General features: G+C 40.0%; 1 protein-coding gene across 50 annotated transcripts in view; it reads left to right on the forward strand.

The window, feature by feature from the left end:
- Positions 1–18,906, forward strand: part of dlg2 (discs, large homolog 2) — a 247,569-nt gene that overhangs the window by 156,548 nt on the left and 72,115 nt on the right. For 49 of the 50 annotated variants that reach the window (XM_083568170.1, XM_083568192.1, XM_083568181.1 and 46 more), the window contains 2 exons: positions 4,739–4,792; positions 16,694–16,744. In XM_083568170.1, the coding sequence (XP_083424296.1) occupies positions 4,739–4,792; positions 16,694–16,744 (105 nt within the window). The remainder of the gene's footprint in view (positions 1–4,738; positions 4,793–16,693; positions 16,745–18,906) is intronic. The other variant, XM_083568198.1, reaches the window with a different exon arrangement.

Here is an 18,906-nt window from a genome sequence, read left to right on the forward strand (position 1 = left end):
GCACTGCATTCTTCCGGTATTACTGCGTGTGTGCAAGACCGAGGAATATGTCCTTATTATTTTCTGATGCTGATTTCTAAGTTTCTTTGACTAACCCTTAACGCTGTTGCCAAGAAAAAAAAAAAGGACCAGTTTTGAAAACATGTCTGTGCTTATATGATTTCTGTTGCAACTGGAGTTAGCGAGCTCTCACTTCACCCAGACTCAACGCGTTACAACGGCTTGTATCTAAACAGTAGCCGACCAAGTAAGTCATTGTTCACTGTCTTCCTCCTTCCTTTCACAACTATTTCTCTTGGGAGTTTATCTTTTGGCATCGTTGTGCGTTAAAAAAAAAGTTTTTTTCTCCCGATGCCTTGCAGCTCAGAACACAGGTGAGGTGCGTTTTTTCGTTTCCGTTTGGAAATTCCATTGGTCTAATGTTATGTCACTTAGTTTTTTTGGCTTGAAGTTTGTGAAACCCGGAAAAATTCATAAATTAGCCGCTTCGTTGTTTAAGCCACGGGGTTCAAAGCGTAGGAAAAAAGTAGCGGCTTATAGTCCGAAAAATACGGTACTGTCTCTAACCCTAAAAGAAGTTTCCTCAAGCTTGCAATACACCACTTATTAAATCAGCCTTAAAGAGTAATAAGCTTACTGCTTTTTTTAGAAAAAAGCACACATGGAGGAAACTGAGTTTGGATTTAACACTTTTGTCTAAGATAGTGTGTTGATTACATCCAAAAACTGGCAGTTTTCACTAAAGAGTCTGACCTGCATGTGATTTGTGAAGTCTTACCACAATTAGTTCTACGTAGCATGGTTATAATTTACACCTCTTCAAGGATTTGCTTCACTTTGAAGTCGACTGATGTGACAATCCGAGCCATGAAGCACTTCATACTGTAGTTTCTCTTACTTAAGTAGTTCTTGCAGTATCTTGAGCGTTGAATACTGCTACATATGATTCCATGCGTCTGTAGTAAGTTTCATTTACAGTAGGTGTTCTCTTTCACTTTCTATGGAAACTGTAGTTCAGTGGTTAAAGCGGTTATTAAATAGAAGGTTGGGGGTTGAAGCCCTGGTACTGCCAAGCTGCCACTCATGGGGCCCTTGAGCAAGGCCCTTAAACCTCTGTTCTTTAGAGATGCTGTATCATTGCTGACTATGCACTCTGACCCCAGCTTCCGAACATCACTGGGATATGTGCATGGGACAAAAACAAGGCACCTTTCAAATCATTCAAAGCGATTGAACATACAGTAAGCCCAGGATCTCCATGAAGTTTCAGCTGACATGCATGCATCTACAGTACATTCTGCACACACACGTACACACTCTCCCAAACCCATCCGTTTCAGCTTGCAGGATGATAATTCTAGTCTTGATGTAGTATTAAAGTTTGGCAGAGGCTTGTCAATGTGTAAGTTTCTCTTAGTGGTCCCTTGGAGACATAACACATGGATTTGGCTTGCCTCAGCTTTATGAGGGTTTCTTTTCTTTCTTTTTTCACCAAACATAATTGCTATTTGTTGAGATACTGCTGCAATTATCACTAGGCTTACTGCACCCTTGTGTGGCTTCATGACATGGTTATGTACAATAAAAAAAAAAAGTAAAAAAATCATTATGGGTGCTATATATTTCATTGCTTGTGTGAAGTTTGAAATGCAGCAGTCTTCCAATCAGGGACAAAAAATCTGAAGTGGGAGATGAAAGGTGTGTGTGCATAAGACTCTTTAAATGAAGAGGTGTGTGGGTGCGTGTGTCTTCATCAGACCACATCAATGCAACAGAAGCTCCTAATTAATTTCCTGCTGTGTTGCTGTATCATGCTCTCCCTTTCCTTTCCATCTCTTTCTTTCTCTCTTCTGCCCCCCCTCCTTTACTTTGTCTGTGATTGAAGCTGTAGCTCTTGTGGCTTTCATTAATGTAGTCAGAGCCTTGTGCAGTCTCAGCCTCAGGCATCGATTGCTCTCTCAGCAGTGCTGCCACTCTCTCACCTGGGCCTTATGGGCTTTGTGGCACTGCTACCTCTGAATGCTAATGTTCCCCCCAAGTTCTGTGTGTGTGTGTGTGTGTGTGTGTGTGTGTGTGTGTGTGTGAAGACCATAATGTTTTGTACAATAATCAAGCCTCTGGATTGCTGGCTTCAAGACAATTTTGTGTTGAAATTGAAATGGCTTGATGAAGGGAAACGTGAGTCAGTGTTAAAGAAAAACCTTTTTTTCTGTAGTTTTTCTCTGTTAAATCAGTGTTAAATCAAAAATTTTTTCAAATTTCATTTATATATTTTACAACTATTTATACACTACTTGGACAACAGTATTGGGACACCTGACACCTATAGATGTCCTTGGCTGTGAGAGCATTACATTATTCCTTCACTTGAACTTCCCTTCACTTCCTTAGGGTTTCTCTTCACTTTTCTCTTCAATTGAACTTCCCTTCACTTGAACTTGTGAGCATAAAGATATGGCTCACATCGGTTGGAATGGAAGATCTGATACCCTTTTACTCACAACTCCTGCCACTCTTCTCCACCCACTCCACCCTGCCTGCACTCTGTTCTTCACTTCTTTAACACACTCTCCATTACTTTGCACAGTTGATTTCAGGTACTTAAACTCATCCACCTTCTCCACCTCTTCTCTCTGCAACTGCCCTACTCCTCTGTCCTCTCTCATTCACACCCAGGTACTCTGTCTTACTCCTACTGACTTTCATTCCCCTTCTCTCCATCACGTACCTCCACCGCTCCAGGCTCTTCTCCACCTGCTCAATACTTACATCACAAATCACAATATCATCCGCAAACATCATAGACCATGGAGTTGCCCAATTATTCAGCACCTTTTCAACACCACCGAGCCCCTCTGACCTCTTCCCTGAACGTTACACTACAGTCTTCCTTCTTCAGATTCCGCCATCTTATTCTTTTTTCAGTCTTCACTCTCTTCCTCTTATTTTTCACCTCCATAGCCATCCTACAGACCACCATGCTGTCTCGATGCTGTCTAGCTACAAATTCCCCTGCCAACACCTTACAGTCCTCAATCTCTTTCAGGTTGCATCTCCTGCATAGAATACAGTCCACCTGTGTGCACCTTTCTCCACTCTTATAAGTTACCCAATGCTCCTCCTTCTTCCTAAAATAATTTTTTACCACTGCCATTTCCATTTTTTAGCAAAATCTACCACCATCTGCCCTTCCATATTCCTCTCCTTAAAGCCATACCTACCCATCCCCTCCTTATCAACTCTGTTCCCTTCACTTACATGCCCAAGGGGATCACCCCTACACAATTTCTCTTTCCATCCACACCATGCTAGATCAGTTTAAACCCACCTCCAATGTTCCTGGCCTTACTCCCTTTCCACTTGGTCTCAGCTATCTCTCTTCCTTTACCAGTCATAGTACCAACATTTAAAGAACCTAACCCTACACTTTTCTACACTTTTCCATTCCCTGCTGTCACTGAAGACATCGTCTTCCTCCCCTTCTCCTTCTTTGGCCAACAGTAGCCCAATTTCCACTGGTACACTGTTGGCTAACAATACCTGTGGCAGTTGTTGGTAACTCGGGCCTCGACCGATCCGGTATGAAATTCTGATTTGTGATCTGCATATTTGATCTGGCACATGTTTTACACTGGAATCCTTTCCTAACGCAACCCTCCCCATTTATCAGGGCTTGGGACCGGCACTAAATGTGCACTGGCTTGTACAACCATAATGGCTGGGTTATAATCCTATGTGTATTTAATTATTTAAAAAAAAAGTCCTATAATGAAGTTATAAAGAATATCATACCAAAGCTGTCATGCCAAAGCACTTTCCAAAAACTTGAGCAATAGAGTTTCTAGTGATAAATGTTGTATCTGAAGATCATGAAAAAAATTGGACTTGAAGGCCGAGTTCAAATCCCAGCCACATCAATCTGCCCTGCCTGGGCCCCTGAGCCAGGCCCTGAACCCCATAGCTGCTCAGATGTAAGGATGAGGTAACTGTAAGTCGCTCTGAATAATATGTAAATAAATGTAAAATGTAAATGTTTATTTTATATCCGTCCATAAACAAATGCCTCTAATTTATTAATCTTTAGGTAAAAATGGAAATCTCCCGTAAATAAATATTACTTTTCAAAACCATGGAATATTCTGTAACCTATTTCAAGGTGTTGTAGAGAGATTACATTTTCATTTGTGTGCCTACAGTATGCGTGTGTGTGTGTGTGTGTGTGTGTGTGTGTGTGTGTGTGTATGTGTGTATGTGTGTGTGTGTGTGTGTGTGTGTGTGTGTGTGTGTGTGTGTGTGTGATTGTTTTGTGTGTGAGCGGTATAATTGTCACCAGCATCTGTGCAGCCATGCACCAATCATCAATATCTACCAGCAATAACACAGGGATCTTTGTGTTTGTAAAAAAACAAAAAAACAACCAATGCAAACATTTCAACTAGACTAAATAACGTCTCGATCGAAATCTTTTGTTTTTGCTTTGTCATGCATTTAGTTCTGCTTTCCAGTCTCAAAATATACCTGTATGCTCTGTAGTGTCATCATTCTCTTCACCTGCGACTGTGTGTGTGTTTTGGCCCCTAGTGTTTTCTGTGTTTGTGTGTTTGTGTATTGGAGCTGTTGTTAATCGATCTGACATGACTATCTCGTTTCCATACAGAAGCATTACAGCGCAAGGTAATAGAAACTAGGACACGTCTTATATGGCTAACCTACCTTGATGTCTCTTTCTCTCTTACAGGCAAGCCCAGCACCAATTATAGTCAACACAGACACTCTGGAGTCAGTACCTTATGTGAGTTTCACAGTTTTTCAAATGTTTTCTTTTTTCATGTGTTTTATTGGTATTCCTTTTAATACTAAATGCGAGCAAACAAATACAGATACAAAAAGGAGGCAGACAGTAAAATTTTTTAGGGTCGTAAATGTAGAGACTAATCTAGAGGTGTTGGACATGTGCGAGAGTTTTTCATTTATTCATTCTTTCATTCATTCAAAGAGATGGGACAATCAAAGTCTATACAGCAGGGGTCCCCAAACCTCACCCATGATCAATGCCAGAAACATTTTTAGAAATTATTAATAGAGGTCGAGGCACCAATAGTCGATTGCTGAAACTATCACCACTAAAGCTATATATTATAAATATATATATATATATATATATATATAGCTTCTGATGCAAATGAAAATATTTTACATTTCGCACGAGGTGATGAAACTCGTGAGCTATTTAGCCAAAGCGCTTCTCTATTGTGCTTTCTGTGCATTTTAAGCATAAATCATCAGTCCTAAAGTGGTTAAAAATGCTACCAAGAAGTTTGGAAAGGATAGCAATAAGGCTAAAAGGCAATAAGGAGAGCCACAGTAGAAGAGGTCATAGCCAAGTATGAGGGAGGAATGAATGCAACTCCAATCGTAGCTTTGTGCAAAAGAATTCTGAGAAGGTCCACCTAGACAATGGTGAAACTGATTTCGAGGATCTTTCAGGCATTTTCTTTTTTTCTTTCTTTTTTTATTCCACATAAATAATACTTGTTTGGTACTCGTCACGAGTTCTGGAAAGAATTACTGTACCAAGGTATTACTGTTTTAAATAAAGTAGCATGGTGCCACAGCAGATAGCATTGCTGGTTCACAGATTCTGGTTTGAATCACTTTGTGTGGATTTCTGCATTTGTTTCTGCTTTTTTCCTTAAAAGATTTATTTTCTGGGTTCTCTGGTTTCCTCCCAACTACCAATGCAGTAGGTGGACTAGCTACTGTGAATTAGGCATTAAAGAGTAGATGAATGTCATTACATGGTGCTCTGTGATGGTCTGGTCCACCAACCGGGATGTCATCCTACCTCATGCACAAGACTCCTGGACTAGGCTCTAAGTTCTCCATAACATTCATCCATTCATTCATTCATTCATTTTCTTCCGCTTATCCGTAATTCGGGTCGCGGGGGCAGCAGTCTAAGCAGGCCCCCGCCTTCGACTGCTGCCCAATCCTCACAGCACCGTCCCTTACGGTCCCTCCTGCAGGTGGTGAGCCCACGGGAAGTCTCCATAACATGACTGAGATAAATGATAAAGATAAGCATGAACTATTTATCCTATATAGCTATTTAGCTGAAGGCTGAGATTTTAAGCATACTCTTGTGTGGATGGCGTGATAAGTGGTCCAGCATAGTTTCAGAAAATTTCTGTTTTCCATTCTAATATTAATAATTTTCCATTAAATTCTCTGTTAATATTGTTTACATTTAGCTTACCTTTGGCGATTAGATTTCTACCTACAATATAGCCACTGCAGCTTGTGTTTTGGAATAGAATTGGGGGCATGTGAATGAAAGTGTACAGATTTTTTGCAGCAACTTCAGCATTAAGAGCAGCTCTATACAGTGTAAATCACTCTGCCAGAGAACTAGCTTACGTTCAATTTTCTTTTGCTGAGCACAAAAGTGACTAAGAGGCTGGCACAGGAAGGACTGAAGATGATGTTGATGACGACAATGCTGGTGATGATGAAGAAGAACATTTAAATATGATGATGTGTAAAACATGTAAAAACTTTTAACAAGAAGATGCAACTAAGTTCTGTTTTAAATGAATTGAGCAGAGTCTGGTCTTGGGAGATGGTTGTTGTCTGAGCTCTAAGACAGACTCTGCTGATGTTTGACCTCTCTTTCCTCTGGCACTGCAATAGCAGCAGGCTCAATATGCCATAAGGCAATGCATTACAGTGTGTCTCAATCAGCTCCATAGCTCCCTAGAATGTTAAACAGCATGTCATGTACAAGATATACTGTTGGTGCTCTGGTAAGGACCCTGGCTTGCTACATGTTGCAACACTGATGACTTGTACTCACATTGTAAAACATCACCACTGGCATTTATGATTGCATGGCATAGATGGCATAAATGCATGGCATAAACTATATGTTTTTCAATGCATTAAACTTGAATGAAAGTGTGTAATTTTGACTCAAACAACTGAACATTGAGCATCATATAAAGTAAACAAAATCTACAGCATAAGTAATTATTTTAAAACTGAGTTATTTTCAATAAGGGAATAAAGTAAGCATTGATGTGCCCTGTCATTGATTTGTGTGATTTTTTTGTGAGCACACTGGAAGAATTTTGCGATTGAAATAGTCCTTAAAATTACTCACAGATCAGTGCCCTGACTACTGATCTGCAGAAGTGAATGAGATGTACCCCCAGTTCTGTTATGATGCTTTCAATAAAACATGTTTTGTATTATGTGGGTTGTTATGTAGCTGTTTGAATATGTCCAATAGTTAATTCAATGCATATCCACCGACACACATACAATATACTTATGGATCATAGAGGGACTAACTTATACTTCTTCTGACTGTAACCAATATATTATGAAACGGCAACAAGCAAGTGTGTTTATTATAATGCTCATGATTTCACAATGTCGGGGTGGGCTTAGGGTTAGGGTTGTAAGTAGCACATTGACTACATTCACTGTGACTCACCACTTCATTATGAGCCTATGTAAGCCTGCAGTCTGGTTGGCTCACTTCTTCTCTCTACAGCTGAAGTTGAGCCACGGCACACAAACACTTCTCCCCAAGGACATGCCCGGCAAGAGCACCACTTAGCATTGCTGATGTGAGCCAGGCTTTAGTTTTCCAGCTGCAGTAATACTGCTCAAGTGTAGAGAGGCTCAGATAGAAGGAGTGTGTTTACCTGACAATAAGGAACGCAACTCTGTGTTCCTGACTCGCCATCTGTTGTCTGCGTAATGAAGAGACTTTGTACACGTGTCATTTTTTCGATTATCAGCGCTGGTGTTGTTGGTGCAATAACGAGAACTGTTCCACAATCCAAACAGACTTTGGGATTCATCAATCAATTACTTTTCTGTCACTGATAATGACGTTGCCTGTTGAGCTCTGTGTGCTGACGGAGTAACAGAGTGTTTCCTCACAGCCAGCAGGAGGCTTTCGAGAGCTCTTCATTTTTCTTCTCATCTGTTCTAATGAGATGGTGCCAGAGCGATGTAGGGATATGAACAAGACAACAGCTTGGTGTGCTGACAATAACACACAGAAAAGGACGTCAGGGTTATAGATCACTGGTGGACAGTGAGGTCCAGCAAGGCCTTCTCTGCTGGTCTAAACACCTAAACACCACATTAAATTATAACCAATAGTCTGTTCTACTCATTTCATAGAAAATCTCTCACTACTGTAGTGTCTGTTTAAGTGAGAGTTTTCATCCAATCAGATTTTAGCTGTGTTGCCAGAGTCAAAATCTGCCTACAGGTCTTCGGAATCAGTACTATAGGCACCTGCAGCAAAAAATACACACTGCTTGAAGCTGTTGCCTTAACTAATCAAATTTTGTGTTAGCCACACTGGGCCATCTAGCAGGTGGACAATATTGTCAGCAATTTCTAATGTTTGGATTGGATCCAAATCCACCACTATCATCAAGTTTGACAATGACACTGTCGTATGGGACCTGATCCCCAACAACGGCAAAACGGCCTACCCACAGGAGATTAAAAACTTGGAGAGATGGTGCCAGGAAAACAATCTTTTTCTAAATTTTAGCAAGACTAAGGAGTTAATAGTGGACTTCAGCACAAAGCAGGAGCAGTCATACCAAAGATCTACGCGGCCCTAGTTGAGAGAATGGACAGTTTCCGGCACCTTCTGTAGTTGATCACATCCCTCAGAACCTGTCTTGGTCCTGTCACATCACCACCCTGGTGATATATATATATATATATATATATATATATATATATATATATATATATATATATATATATATATATATATATATGTATATAAATAAAACTTCAGTTGATTTCTTTTGATTTGGCCAGAGAACGCACTAGTCAGAGCTTTTAAACTGCATCTATAGCAAACTGCACAAGGTCATAAATATTTGTGTGAATTTAATAACAGAGGAAGCCAGACTTTTCAAGAAAAATCTGACCTTGTGAAAAAAGGTTGGCCGAAACAGTTTAAAAAAGTTGTTCAGTTGAAAGAAAATGCAAAAGAATAAATACACAAAACACACAGTTTGTCTTTATTTCAAATCCCCAGGATAATCCCTGGGTAATGCACTGAAAAAAAAATGCACAAAAATGCATTTAAAATCTGGTGTCGTTATATGAGGTAAATATTGATGCTTCTGCTAGAGATTATGTATTTGGGAGGCGCATCTGTGCTGCAGTGAAAAGAGACTTGTTGAATTGTGTTCTATGGGTTTCTTGCTTTAGTAAACTTTCTTTTGGCTTCTCCCATCAGGGGTTGCCACAGCGGATCATCCGCATGTTTGATTTGGCACATGTTTTTACGCTGGATGCCCTTCCTAACGCAACCCTTCCCATTTATACGGGCTTGGGATCGGCACAAAGAGTGGCTGGGGTTGGTTCCCTGACCAGGGATTGAACCCGGGCTGCAGCGGTGAGAGCACCGCATCCTAACCACTAGACCACCAGGGGACCCGGGTTTCTTGCTTTAGTCTTCTTCTTCTTCTTCTTTCGGCTGCTCCCATTAGGGGTCGCCACAGCGGATCATCTGTCTCCATACCACCCTGTCCTCTACATCTGCCTCTTTTACACCAACTACCTGCATGTCTTCCCTCACCAAATCCATGAACCTCCTTCTTGGCCTTCCTCTTTTCCTCCTACCTGGTGGCTCCATCCTCAGCATTCTTCTACCAATATAATTCATGTCCCTCCTCTGCACATGTCCAAACCATCTTAATCTCGCCTCCCTCAACTTGTCACCAAAACATCCTACATGCGCTGTCCCTCTAATAAACTCATTTCTGATCGTATCCATCCTCGGCACTCCCAACGAAAACCTCAACATCTTCAGCTCTGCTACCTCCAGCTCCACCTCCTGTCTTTTACTCAATGCCACTGTCTCTAATCCATACAACATCGCAGGTCTCACCACAGACCTATAAACTTTCCCTTTCATTTTTGCAGATACCCTACTATCACAAATCACTCCTGTCACTCTTCTCCACCCACTCCACCCTGCCTGCACTCTTTTCTTCACTTCTCTAACACACTCTCCATTACTTTGCACTGTTGAACCCAGGTACCTGAATTCCTCCACCTTCTCCAGCTCTTCTCCCTGCAACCGCACAACTCCACTGCCCTCCCTCTCATTCACACACATGTACTCTGTCTTACTCCTACTGAGTTTCATTCCCCTTCTCTCCAGTGCATATCTCCACCTCTCCAGGCTCTTCTCAACCTGCTCCCTACTCTCACAACAAATCACAATATCATCCGCAAACATCATAGTCCAGGAAGACTCCTGTCTGACCTCCTCCGTCAACCTGTCCATCACCACTGCAAACAGGAAGGGGCTCAGGGCCGATCCTTGATGCAGTCCAACCTTCACCCTGAACCAGTCTGTTGTTCCTACTGCACACTTCACTGCCGTCACACTGTCCTCATACATGTCCTGCACCACCCCCACATACTTCTCTGACACACCTGACTTCCTCATACAATACCACAACTTTCTCAGCCTTCTCTAAATCCACAAATACGCAATGCAATTCCTTCTGTCCTTCTCTATACTTCTCCATCAACATTCTTAATGCAAATAAGGCATCTGTGATGCTCTTCCTCGGCATGAAACCATACTGTTGCTCACTGATGGTCACCTCTTCTCTCAGCCTGGCTTCCACTACTCTTTCCCATAACTTCATGGTGTGACTGATCAACTAATTCCCCTGTAGTTACTGCAAGACTGCACATCTCCTTTATCCTTAAAGATAGGTACCAGCACACTTCTCCATTCCTCAGGCATCTTCTTACCTTCCAAAATCCTGTTAAACAATCTGGTCAAAAACCCCACTGCCATCTCTCCTAAACATCTCCACGCTTCTACCGGTATGTCATCTGGTCCAACCGACTTTCCACTCTTCATCCTCTTAATCGCTGCTCTCACTTCCTCCTTACTAATCCTATCCACATCCTGCTTCACCAACTCCACATCATCCAACCTTCTCTCTCTCTGATTTTCCTCATTCATCAGCTGCTCAAAATACTCCCTCCACCTTCTCAACACACTATCCTCACTAGTCAACACATTTCCCTCTCCATCCTTTACTGTTTTAACTTGCAGTACATCCTTTCCAGCTCGGTCCCTCTGCCTGGCCAATCGGTACAAATCCTTTTCTCCTTCCTTAGTGTCCAACCTCTCATACAGCTCCTCATATGCCTTTTCCTTGGCTCTCGCCACATCCCTCTTAACCTGCTGCCGCATCTCCTTGTACTTCTGCCTACTTTTCTCATCTTTCTGTCTGTCCCACTTCTGTTTTGCCAACCTCTTTCTCCTTATGCTCTCCTGCACTTCCTCATTCCACCACCACGTCTCCTTGTCTTGCTTTCTATTTCCAGATGTCACACCAAGTACTTTTCTAGCTGCCTCCCTCATCACTCCTGCAGTAGTTGCCCAATCATCCAACACCTCCTTAACACCACTGAGCCTCTGTCTGACCTCTTCCCTGAACCTCACACTACACTCTTCCTCCTTCAGTTTCCACCATCTTATTCTTCTTTCAGTCCTCACTCTCCTCCTCTTCTTCTTCGCCTCCAAAACCATCCTACAGACCACCATCCAAAGCTGTCTAGCAACACTGTCCCCTGCCAACACCTTACAGTCTCCAATCTCCTTTAGGTTGCATCTCCTGCATAGCACATAATCCACCTGTGTGCACCTTCCTCCACTCTTATACGTCACCCTATGATCCTCCTTCTTCTTAAAATAAGTGTTCACCACTGCCATTTCCATCCTTTTAGCAAAATCTACCACCATCTGCCCTTCCACATTCCTCTCCTTAAAACCATACCTACCCATCACCTCCTCATCACCTTTGTTCCCTTCACCTACATGCCCATTAAAGTCTGCCCCAATCACCAATCGTTCTTTCCTAGGTACACCATCTACCACTTCATCTAATTCACTCCAGAATCTTTCCTTCTCCTCCATCTCACAGCCAACTTGTGGAGCATAGGCACTGATGACATTTATCATCATCCCTTCAACTTCCACCTTCATGATCATCACCCTATCAGAAAGTCTCTTCACCTCCACTACACTCTTACTGTACTCTTCCTTCAGAATCACCCCTACACCATTCCTCTTTCCATCCACACCATGATAAAACAGTTTAAATCCACCTCCAATGTTCCTGGCCTTACTCCCTTTCCACTTGGTCTCCTGAACATACAGCATATCTACCTTTCTCCTCTCCATCATATCAGCTACCTCTCTCCCTTTACCCGTCATAGTACCAACATTTAAAGTACCAACCCGAACCTCCACTCTCCTACACTGCTCCTTTCCCTGCCGTCTCTGTAGACGTCTTCCTCCTCTCCTTCTCCTCCTTCGGCCAACAGTAGCCCAATTTCCACCGGTACACTGTTGGCTAACGATACCTGTGGCGGTCGTTGTTAAGCCGGGCCTCGACCGATCCAGTATGAAATTCCTCATTTGTGATCCGCATATTTGATTTGGCGCATATTTTACGCTGGATGCCCTTCCTAACGCAACCCTCCCCATTTACCCGGGCTTGGGACCGGCACTAAGAGTGCACTGGCTTGTGCATCCATAATGGCTGGGTTGGGTTTCTTGCTTTAGTAATGGTATTCATTCTTGCTGCATGAGATACCTGTCTTTTATACAGCACTTGGTTAAACTGCATTTCTCTATATCATTGATTATAGCCGTGATGGATGATGAAGGCCTAGGTGTGAATTGCACAGTTTAGTTAGAGAATGTACAGTAATAATGCAAATCTAAACACATCAACAGTGTCAATGTATTTAAAACCTCAACTTAATGTATCTTCATATAATCATAAACTTAATCAAATTTGGAAAACAAGATTTAATGCCAACTGCCTGACAGAATGTGTTTTTAATTTTGAGGGACTTTACACAGCTGATGGTAAATTAAGATCTATGATAGGCCACGGTTTAATATTGCTTACACCACAGTGATGTTGAATTCACATCTCTATAAATTAGATTTTCAATAACAGGAGATACGGACAGAGTGCCAGCTGCTATACAAATCATAGATATATATCAATGCATACTAAAACATTGTAATTAAATATTAAACACAAAGTGATGAAACTTCCATCCCTTCCATCCTTAATTCATTCACTCCCTTGATATGTGGAACTGTCAGGATTTTCTCCTTTTAAGAGAAATTCTTAAAGCTGGACATAAAACGCTAACAAGAAGAGATATATATACATACTTATATAATATACCTGAAGAGGGGTTGGTAAGGAAAAGGCTGTTTGTTTTACATATCTTCCACAAATAGAACTACAAAAAAAGTGCAATATGCTGTTCTTAAAATAAACTTAATACAATTGTTGGCAAATTGCTGCTATAAGAAAATAACCCTAAATCATTTTATTCTTTGCTTAGTTTATTGAAGTTTGAAGCTGCTGAGATTAGATCAGAGATTATCTTCCTCACACTGAGTGCATCATTCTGCATACCTGCATAGGGCTTGCAGCATTATAACTAATTTTTTACATTCCTGTTACTGTTGCTATGTGATTGTGTTGTGATTCTTGTTATGTCTCCACCTCTGTCTTCTGATTTGTCATTTTCCTCACATGTCTTTGGCTGTTTGTTCGTATGTGCATTTAAATGCCCCTGTCTCTTCGCAGAAGGGAACCACTGGCACCCCAAATTCCCCTCTTTTTGTGAAGGGTACCTTTGATACCCCAAATACCTCTGTCTTTTGTAAAGGGTACCCCTGATACCTTAAATACCCCTGTCTCTGCAAAGTGTAACCTTGAGATTTCAAATACCCCTGTCTTTTTTGCAAAGGGTACCCATAATACCCCAAATACTCCTGTCTCTTTGTGAAGGGTACCACTGATACCCCAAATACCCCTGTCTAGTTTACAGTTACTTGCGATCACCTGACCCACACCTAGATTATGTTCTTTTATGTTCTTCCTAGATTAAGTCTTGTTTGCTGTTTACATTAATGAAACGTTCTTACAATGCAAATTCTGTGCATTACGTACCAGCTGCATTGTGATGTCATTTTTCAATAATAATGCTTCTTCTCCTTTGTTCTCTTACTCTTTCTTCTAATTTCCTCTTCTTTCTTTCTGTACTTTCTCTCTTATTAGCTTAGATTCCTTATTCCTTATGCTTATTGCAATGTGATTTAAAGTATTTTTCTCCACCCTGTTCAAATGAATCAGTTTCCCAAAAGCATGCATTTTTGCTAAGATTGTACCAGACTAAGTATCATTAAACTTTCCATGAAAAAAAAAGGAAAAAAGCACAGTGGTTTTCATGAATACAGAATGTATCTACGTTGCTTTCAACATTTAATTTAATTACCAGAGGCTGTTCTGTTTTTTTTCTTGGTGTACTTCAGCCAAAAATGTCATTTAAATTTGGTGGATTCCTGTGGTGTGTTGAAGCACACACATTTTTTGTGTGAACACATAAGCATGTCTGTTAAAGGAAGAAAGATAAAGTTGCTTGTTGTTGGTGTAAAGTGAAGTTTTTCTTATTTAAGTTATCGAACACAATATATGTCAGATGGCCCTACATTCCATGTTAATTATTTTAAAACTTAAAATTCACAATGTTGCCTCAAAATAATTATATTTCTTGCTGAATTCACACTACTGGATTTCTAGCCCTGATTTTTCTGTTGGAGTTAATGTTTGCAAAACTTTCGCAACATCTCAGTGCCCTCATGGCAAGAACATTTCAGCTCCGTTTCATTTATTTATTTTATTTTAGCCTGCAACCTGTCTCAGATGCATTGATAGTATCAGAAGTATCAGTTAATGTGAAATCCTGTGAAATAACCAATGGAATAATAGGAGAAAATCTGCAGATCTCTGAATCCAGTTCATGGAGTGGGAAAACAAAAAAAATAATAAAATTTTTGGACAATTTTTGGACAATGAATCTTTTATAAGAAATTATCTGTCATATTTGTCATAAAAAGATATATATAAAAAAAACTGTTAGAAAACAGCAAAACTAAAAACAAATTACTTTATTGGCAAAGTAGAGTGGAAAAAATTGGTCTTCTCCACCAAACTACACATTTTATTTCTTGTTTCTATGCAAAATATTTGAAAAACAACCAACAGGCATGAGGTGCTAAGATTTATGCATGACAATGTCACCTGATAGCTTTGGTTATTCATTTTATGAGTTGGGGAACAGACACATTTTACTGGGGATTTCTCCAGATGAAGTGTGTAATACTTCATGTGTAATACCTCTTCTGCAATCACAGCCACACAACAGATTTTAAATGATAAAAGTAAAGAATTGCAAGCAGTACAGCGATGATGAAAGTCGTGCAGACTTTACAGTTTTTCCCAGTTGCTTTGGAGCATTTCTCAAATCCTCCTTAATATTTGCAAACCAGAAAGTGCATATCTCAAAACAATTAGAACAAATATCACATTACAATGGAATTCTTTCAAAAGCCTGTACATTTTTTAAAACCCAAAAAACTAGGTATTTTTGTCAATTAACATATCAGTGCCATCAAAATAACAAATCCTTATGTCATCGTCAAACTTTTTTTTTTTTTTGTCATGTTCAGGATAGAGGCAATAGTCTCAGTATTTCCTTATGTAAACTGCGGTTAGGATTACAATGATTGAAAATGCACAAGGCTGATTTTCTTTAGATTGGTATCTATGAATTTTAACAACACAAATGTACACATGTTTGCAAGAGACCAGAAGAGGATTTAGACTTTACCTGTACTATACTAGCGTTTGTATGTTTCCTGGTTGTTTATCTATTTGAAGAGATTTTATTTCTGTGTTTTGCTCTGTCTGTATATGCTTGCCGATCAAAGGTTCACAAGATTCACCTTTGACCTATTTTTGAGAAGTAGTTGATTATTGGTTGTTCTGATGCCGCACACTCGCCTTCATTAGTGACATTCAAGATTCGTCTGGACAATTAATCAATTCAAGACACATTTACAAAAAAAAGTTTAATACAAATTTAAGCTTGACAGATTGTGACAAATTGTTATTTTAAAATAAACTAATGTCTAGATATTTCAAGGAGATTTAGGTGAGAACCAGTATAATATATTTTAACCAACATGACATAAACAATTGATAATGTATGAAACAGCAGATAATTGAACAATTAAATTAATGTACCAAATCGTTCACAATTTGATCAAAGCAATCAGAAATGCTTTTATGATGTGCACAAGTAACTGCAAGATGGTTAAACAAGTAGTCTTGAAAAGTTCATTTATGACTTGAGAAATGCTTCAAAGCAACTGAGAAAAACTTTAATGTGTGCACCTACTTATAAGAGGCTGATGTGTCCAACAGACTCTCTGGGCTCTAATTAATAGGAGCCTGTGTGCAAGTAAATAGATAAAGATTTGCATATTAAAGTTTAGATTAAAGCAGTAGCTGGCTGCATAGAAGAGAATGAAAAATTATAAATTCTGGTTGTATTACCAAAAAAATAATAATAAAACCTTTCCAAATGCAGCATAATGTCGTATTTCGATTTTTGTTGTGAAGTCATCTGCGATGCTAATCGCTCATCTCATTTTTTAGGCTTGCTTGCTTCAGATTATTAATATTTAATTTCCTTTGCATTGCAAATGTATAATTATTTTTATTTTTTCCTTTTCCAGGTCAATGGGACAGAAATTGAATACGAATTTGAGGAAATAACGCTAGAGCGGGTAAGTCAGAGCGGGGGCCCATTAACTGATCCGGTTACACAATTGTGGGTCTGCACACATATTTATACACAGAAGGAATCAAAGCTGTCTGCTCCAGATGTATCAGTTCTAACGAGAATCCAGTTGTTTGATGATTGTCTGGCTTTTACCGCATTCATCTTTTTCAAATGAAAGGACTTTAAAGGAACATTCCAGCTTGGTGTAACTTAATCTCTATTTGCTGCATCTATAGTGTATGTAGGATTACCGCAGACATTAATTTCAACTCATTTCTCAGCGGCCAAGACATGAACAGAACACATGCTTACTTAAACTGAACTGTGTCAATAAATGTTTAGAAAAATAGACACAAAATCCCAAACTATTACACTCAGCAAAAAGCTGTTGTAGTTATTATTGTGGTATCTGTGTATCTGGACCATGAACTGCATATTCTTTCCTCTGAAAAAGTTTAACCTGTACTTCCTTTGAGACATGTAAATCCAGCCAATTACATTTTTATGGACTGTTGCTCAGACTGTCACAGGACAGTGTAACACACTTGAATTATATAATATAAACATGAGTTCATAGATGTCTGTGATTGTGAGACCTTATGCCCATCATTTAACCAAAGCAAGGGGTGGTTTTTGCTCTCTTGGCTACTGGCCATGAAGTCTTATTTTTGAAAGACATCTTATATAGGATTATAGAAAAAAAATGTTTAGAAGCATGCCAAGCAATTCTCGCTGGATCTCCACACTGGGGTCAAGTTTGCAGGTTGAGTAGGTTGGGTGCAGAAGTGAGATCATGTGCATTGTTCTCCGTTAATTATCATCCACAAGTTGCCAAATAGTTTAGACATTTTCCTCGTTGAAAGTCTTTCTGATCTTTGGTCGTCTTTCAGTGAAGTTCTTGCACTCTTGAAGCACAGCTCAAAATACCTCGAACGACTCATTGCAGCATCGCTGTATGTCAAACGTATATCATGTCAAGTTTCTGTGGCAGATTTGCACTTTGTTCTAACCTTCTATCCATGATAAAAGCGCAGATGTGGTAATGCACATGGTCAGAATAGTATTTACTCTATATAGCCAAAAATGTGGACATAACACTAATGTTTTTTTAAAACATCCCATACCAGATTCTTTCCCTATAATAATCTCCACTTATATAGAATAGCTTACTTCTAGATTTTGAAATGTCTTGAGCTGCCCATTCAGCCGCAAGAGCATTAGTGAGATCAGGTGCTGATGAAGGCCCACAATGTTCAGTGGGGTTGAGGTCAAGGGTTTTGCAATTTCTAATGCAGCCTTGGCAAAGCCAAGACCTCATCTTGAGACAGGGACAGTGTGATGCTGGAAGACGTATGGGCCTTTAAATTCCAGTGAAGCCCCTGCATATAAATTCATTCGATACTGTGTGCTTCTTTGTGCCAGCAGTTTTTGGAAGACCCAGGTATGTGTGTGTTGTCCGAAACATTTGGACATATAGTGAGTGTATTTTAAATAAGCATTTGTTCATATGCTCCTGCAGCTACGATTAGACCTCCATTATAGGCATGTTTTAAATACAATTATTTCATTTAATAAAGGGAACCATGCTAAATACCGTATTTTATGTATTGTTTTAAATGTGACAGTTTTGTGACACTTTTAGCTACACAAAGATGCAGAATAAACTTCTTGTTAGTTGTAACAATAGTTAATGATTTCTAATTAAACGTAAATAAAGGGGACTTTTTTTTTGCTTGCCTTTAGTTCTTTTTTCCTGGCCTACAGACCACATTAGGGCTAATTGATATTGGAGCAGTGCACTTGTTGGCACAGACCGCAATTGGTAGGAAGCTCTTAATTGGGGCTTTCTGTTTGCATGTCAAATGGTGGACTGTGCTCTCTGGGCAGGATGTATGTGTGTTAGAGTGTGAGTGGTAGCCGGCTGCAAGTGACATTTTGACAGATGTAATTGGATCCGCGGGCCTGAAAATGATGCGGTGACAATAGCAAACGTCAGCAGGAGCAAAAGCGGGTGCTGATTTGTCAAACACTGGTGCTTGGAGGCTGAGAGCTTCTGCCTGCATCTCCCCGTGGGACAGACTGAGATAAAATGCTATTAAAAATGGATACAGCCATAACACTGCAGCTGTTCTGTCTCTTCTCTCTCTCTCTTTCTCTCTCCTTGTC

Source organism: Silurus aristotelis (assembly GCF_946808225.1).
Source record: "Silurus aristotelis genome assembly, chromosome: 18".
Lineage (NCBI taxonomy): Eukaryota > Metazoa > Chordata > Actinopteri > Siluriformes > Siluridae > Silurus > Silurus aristotelis.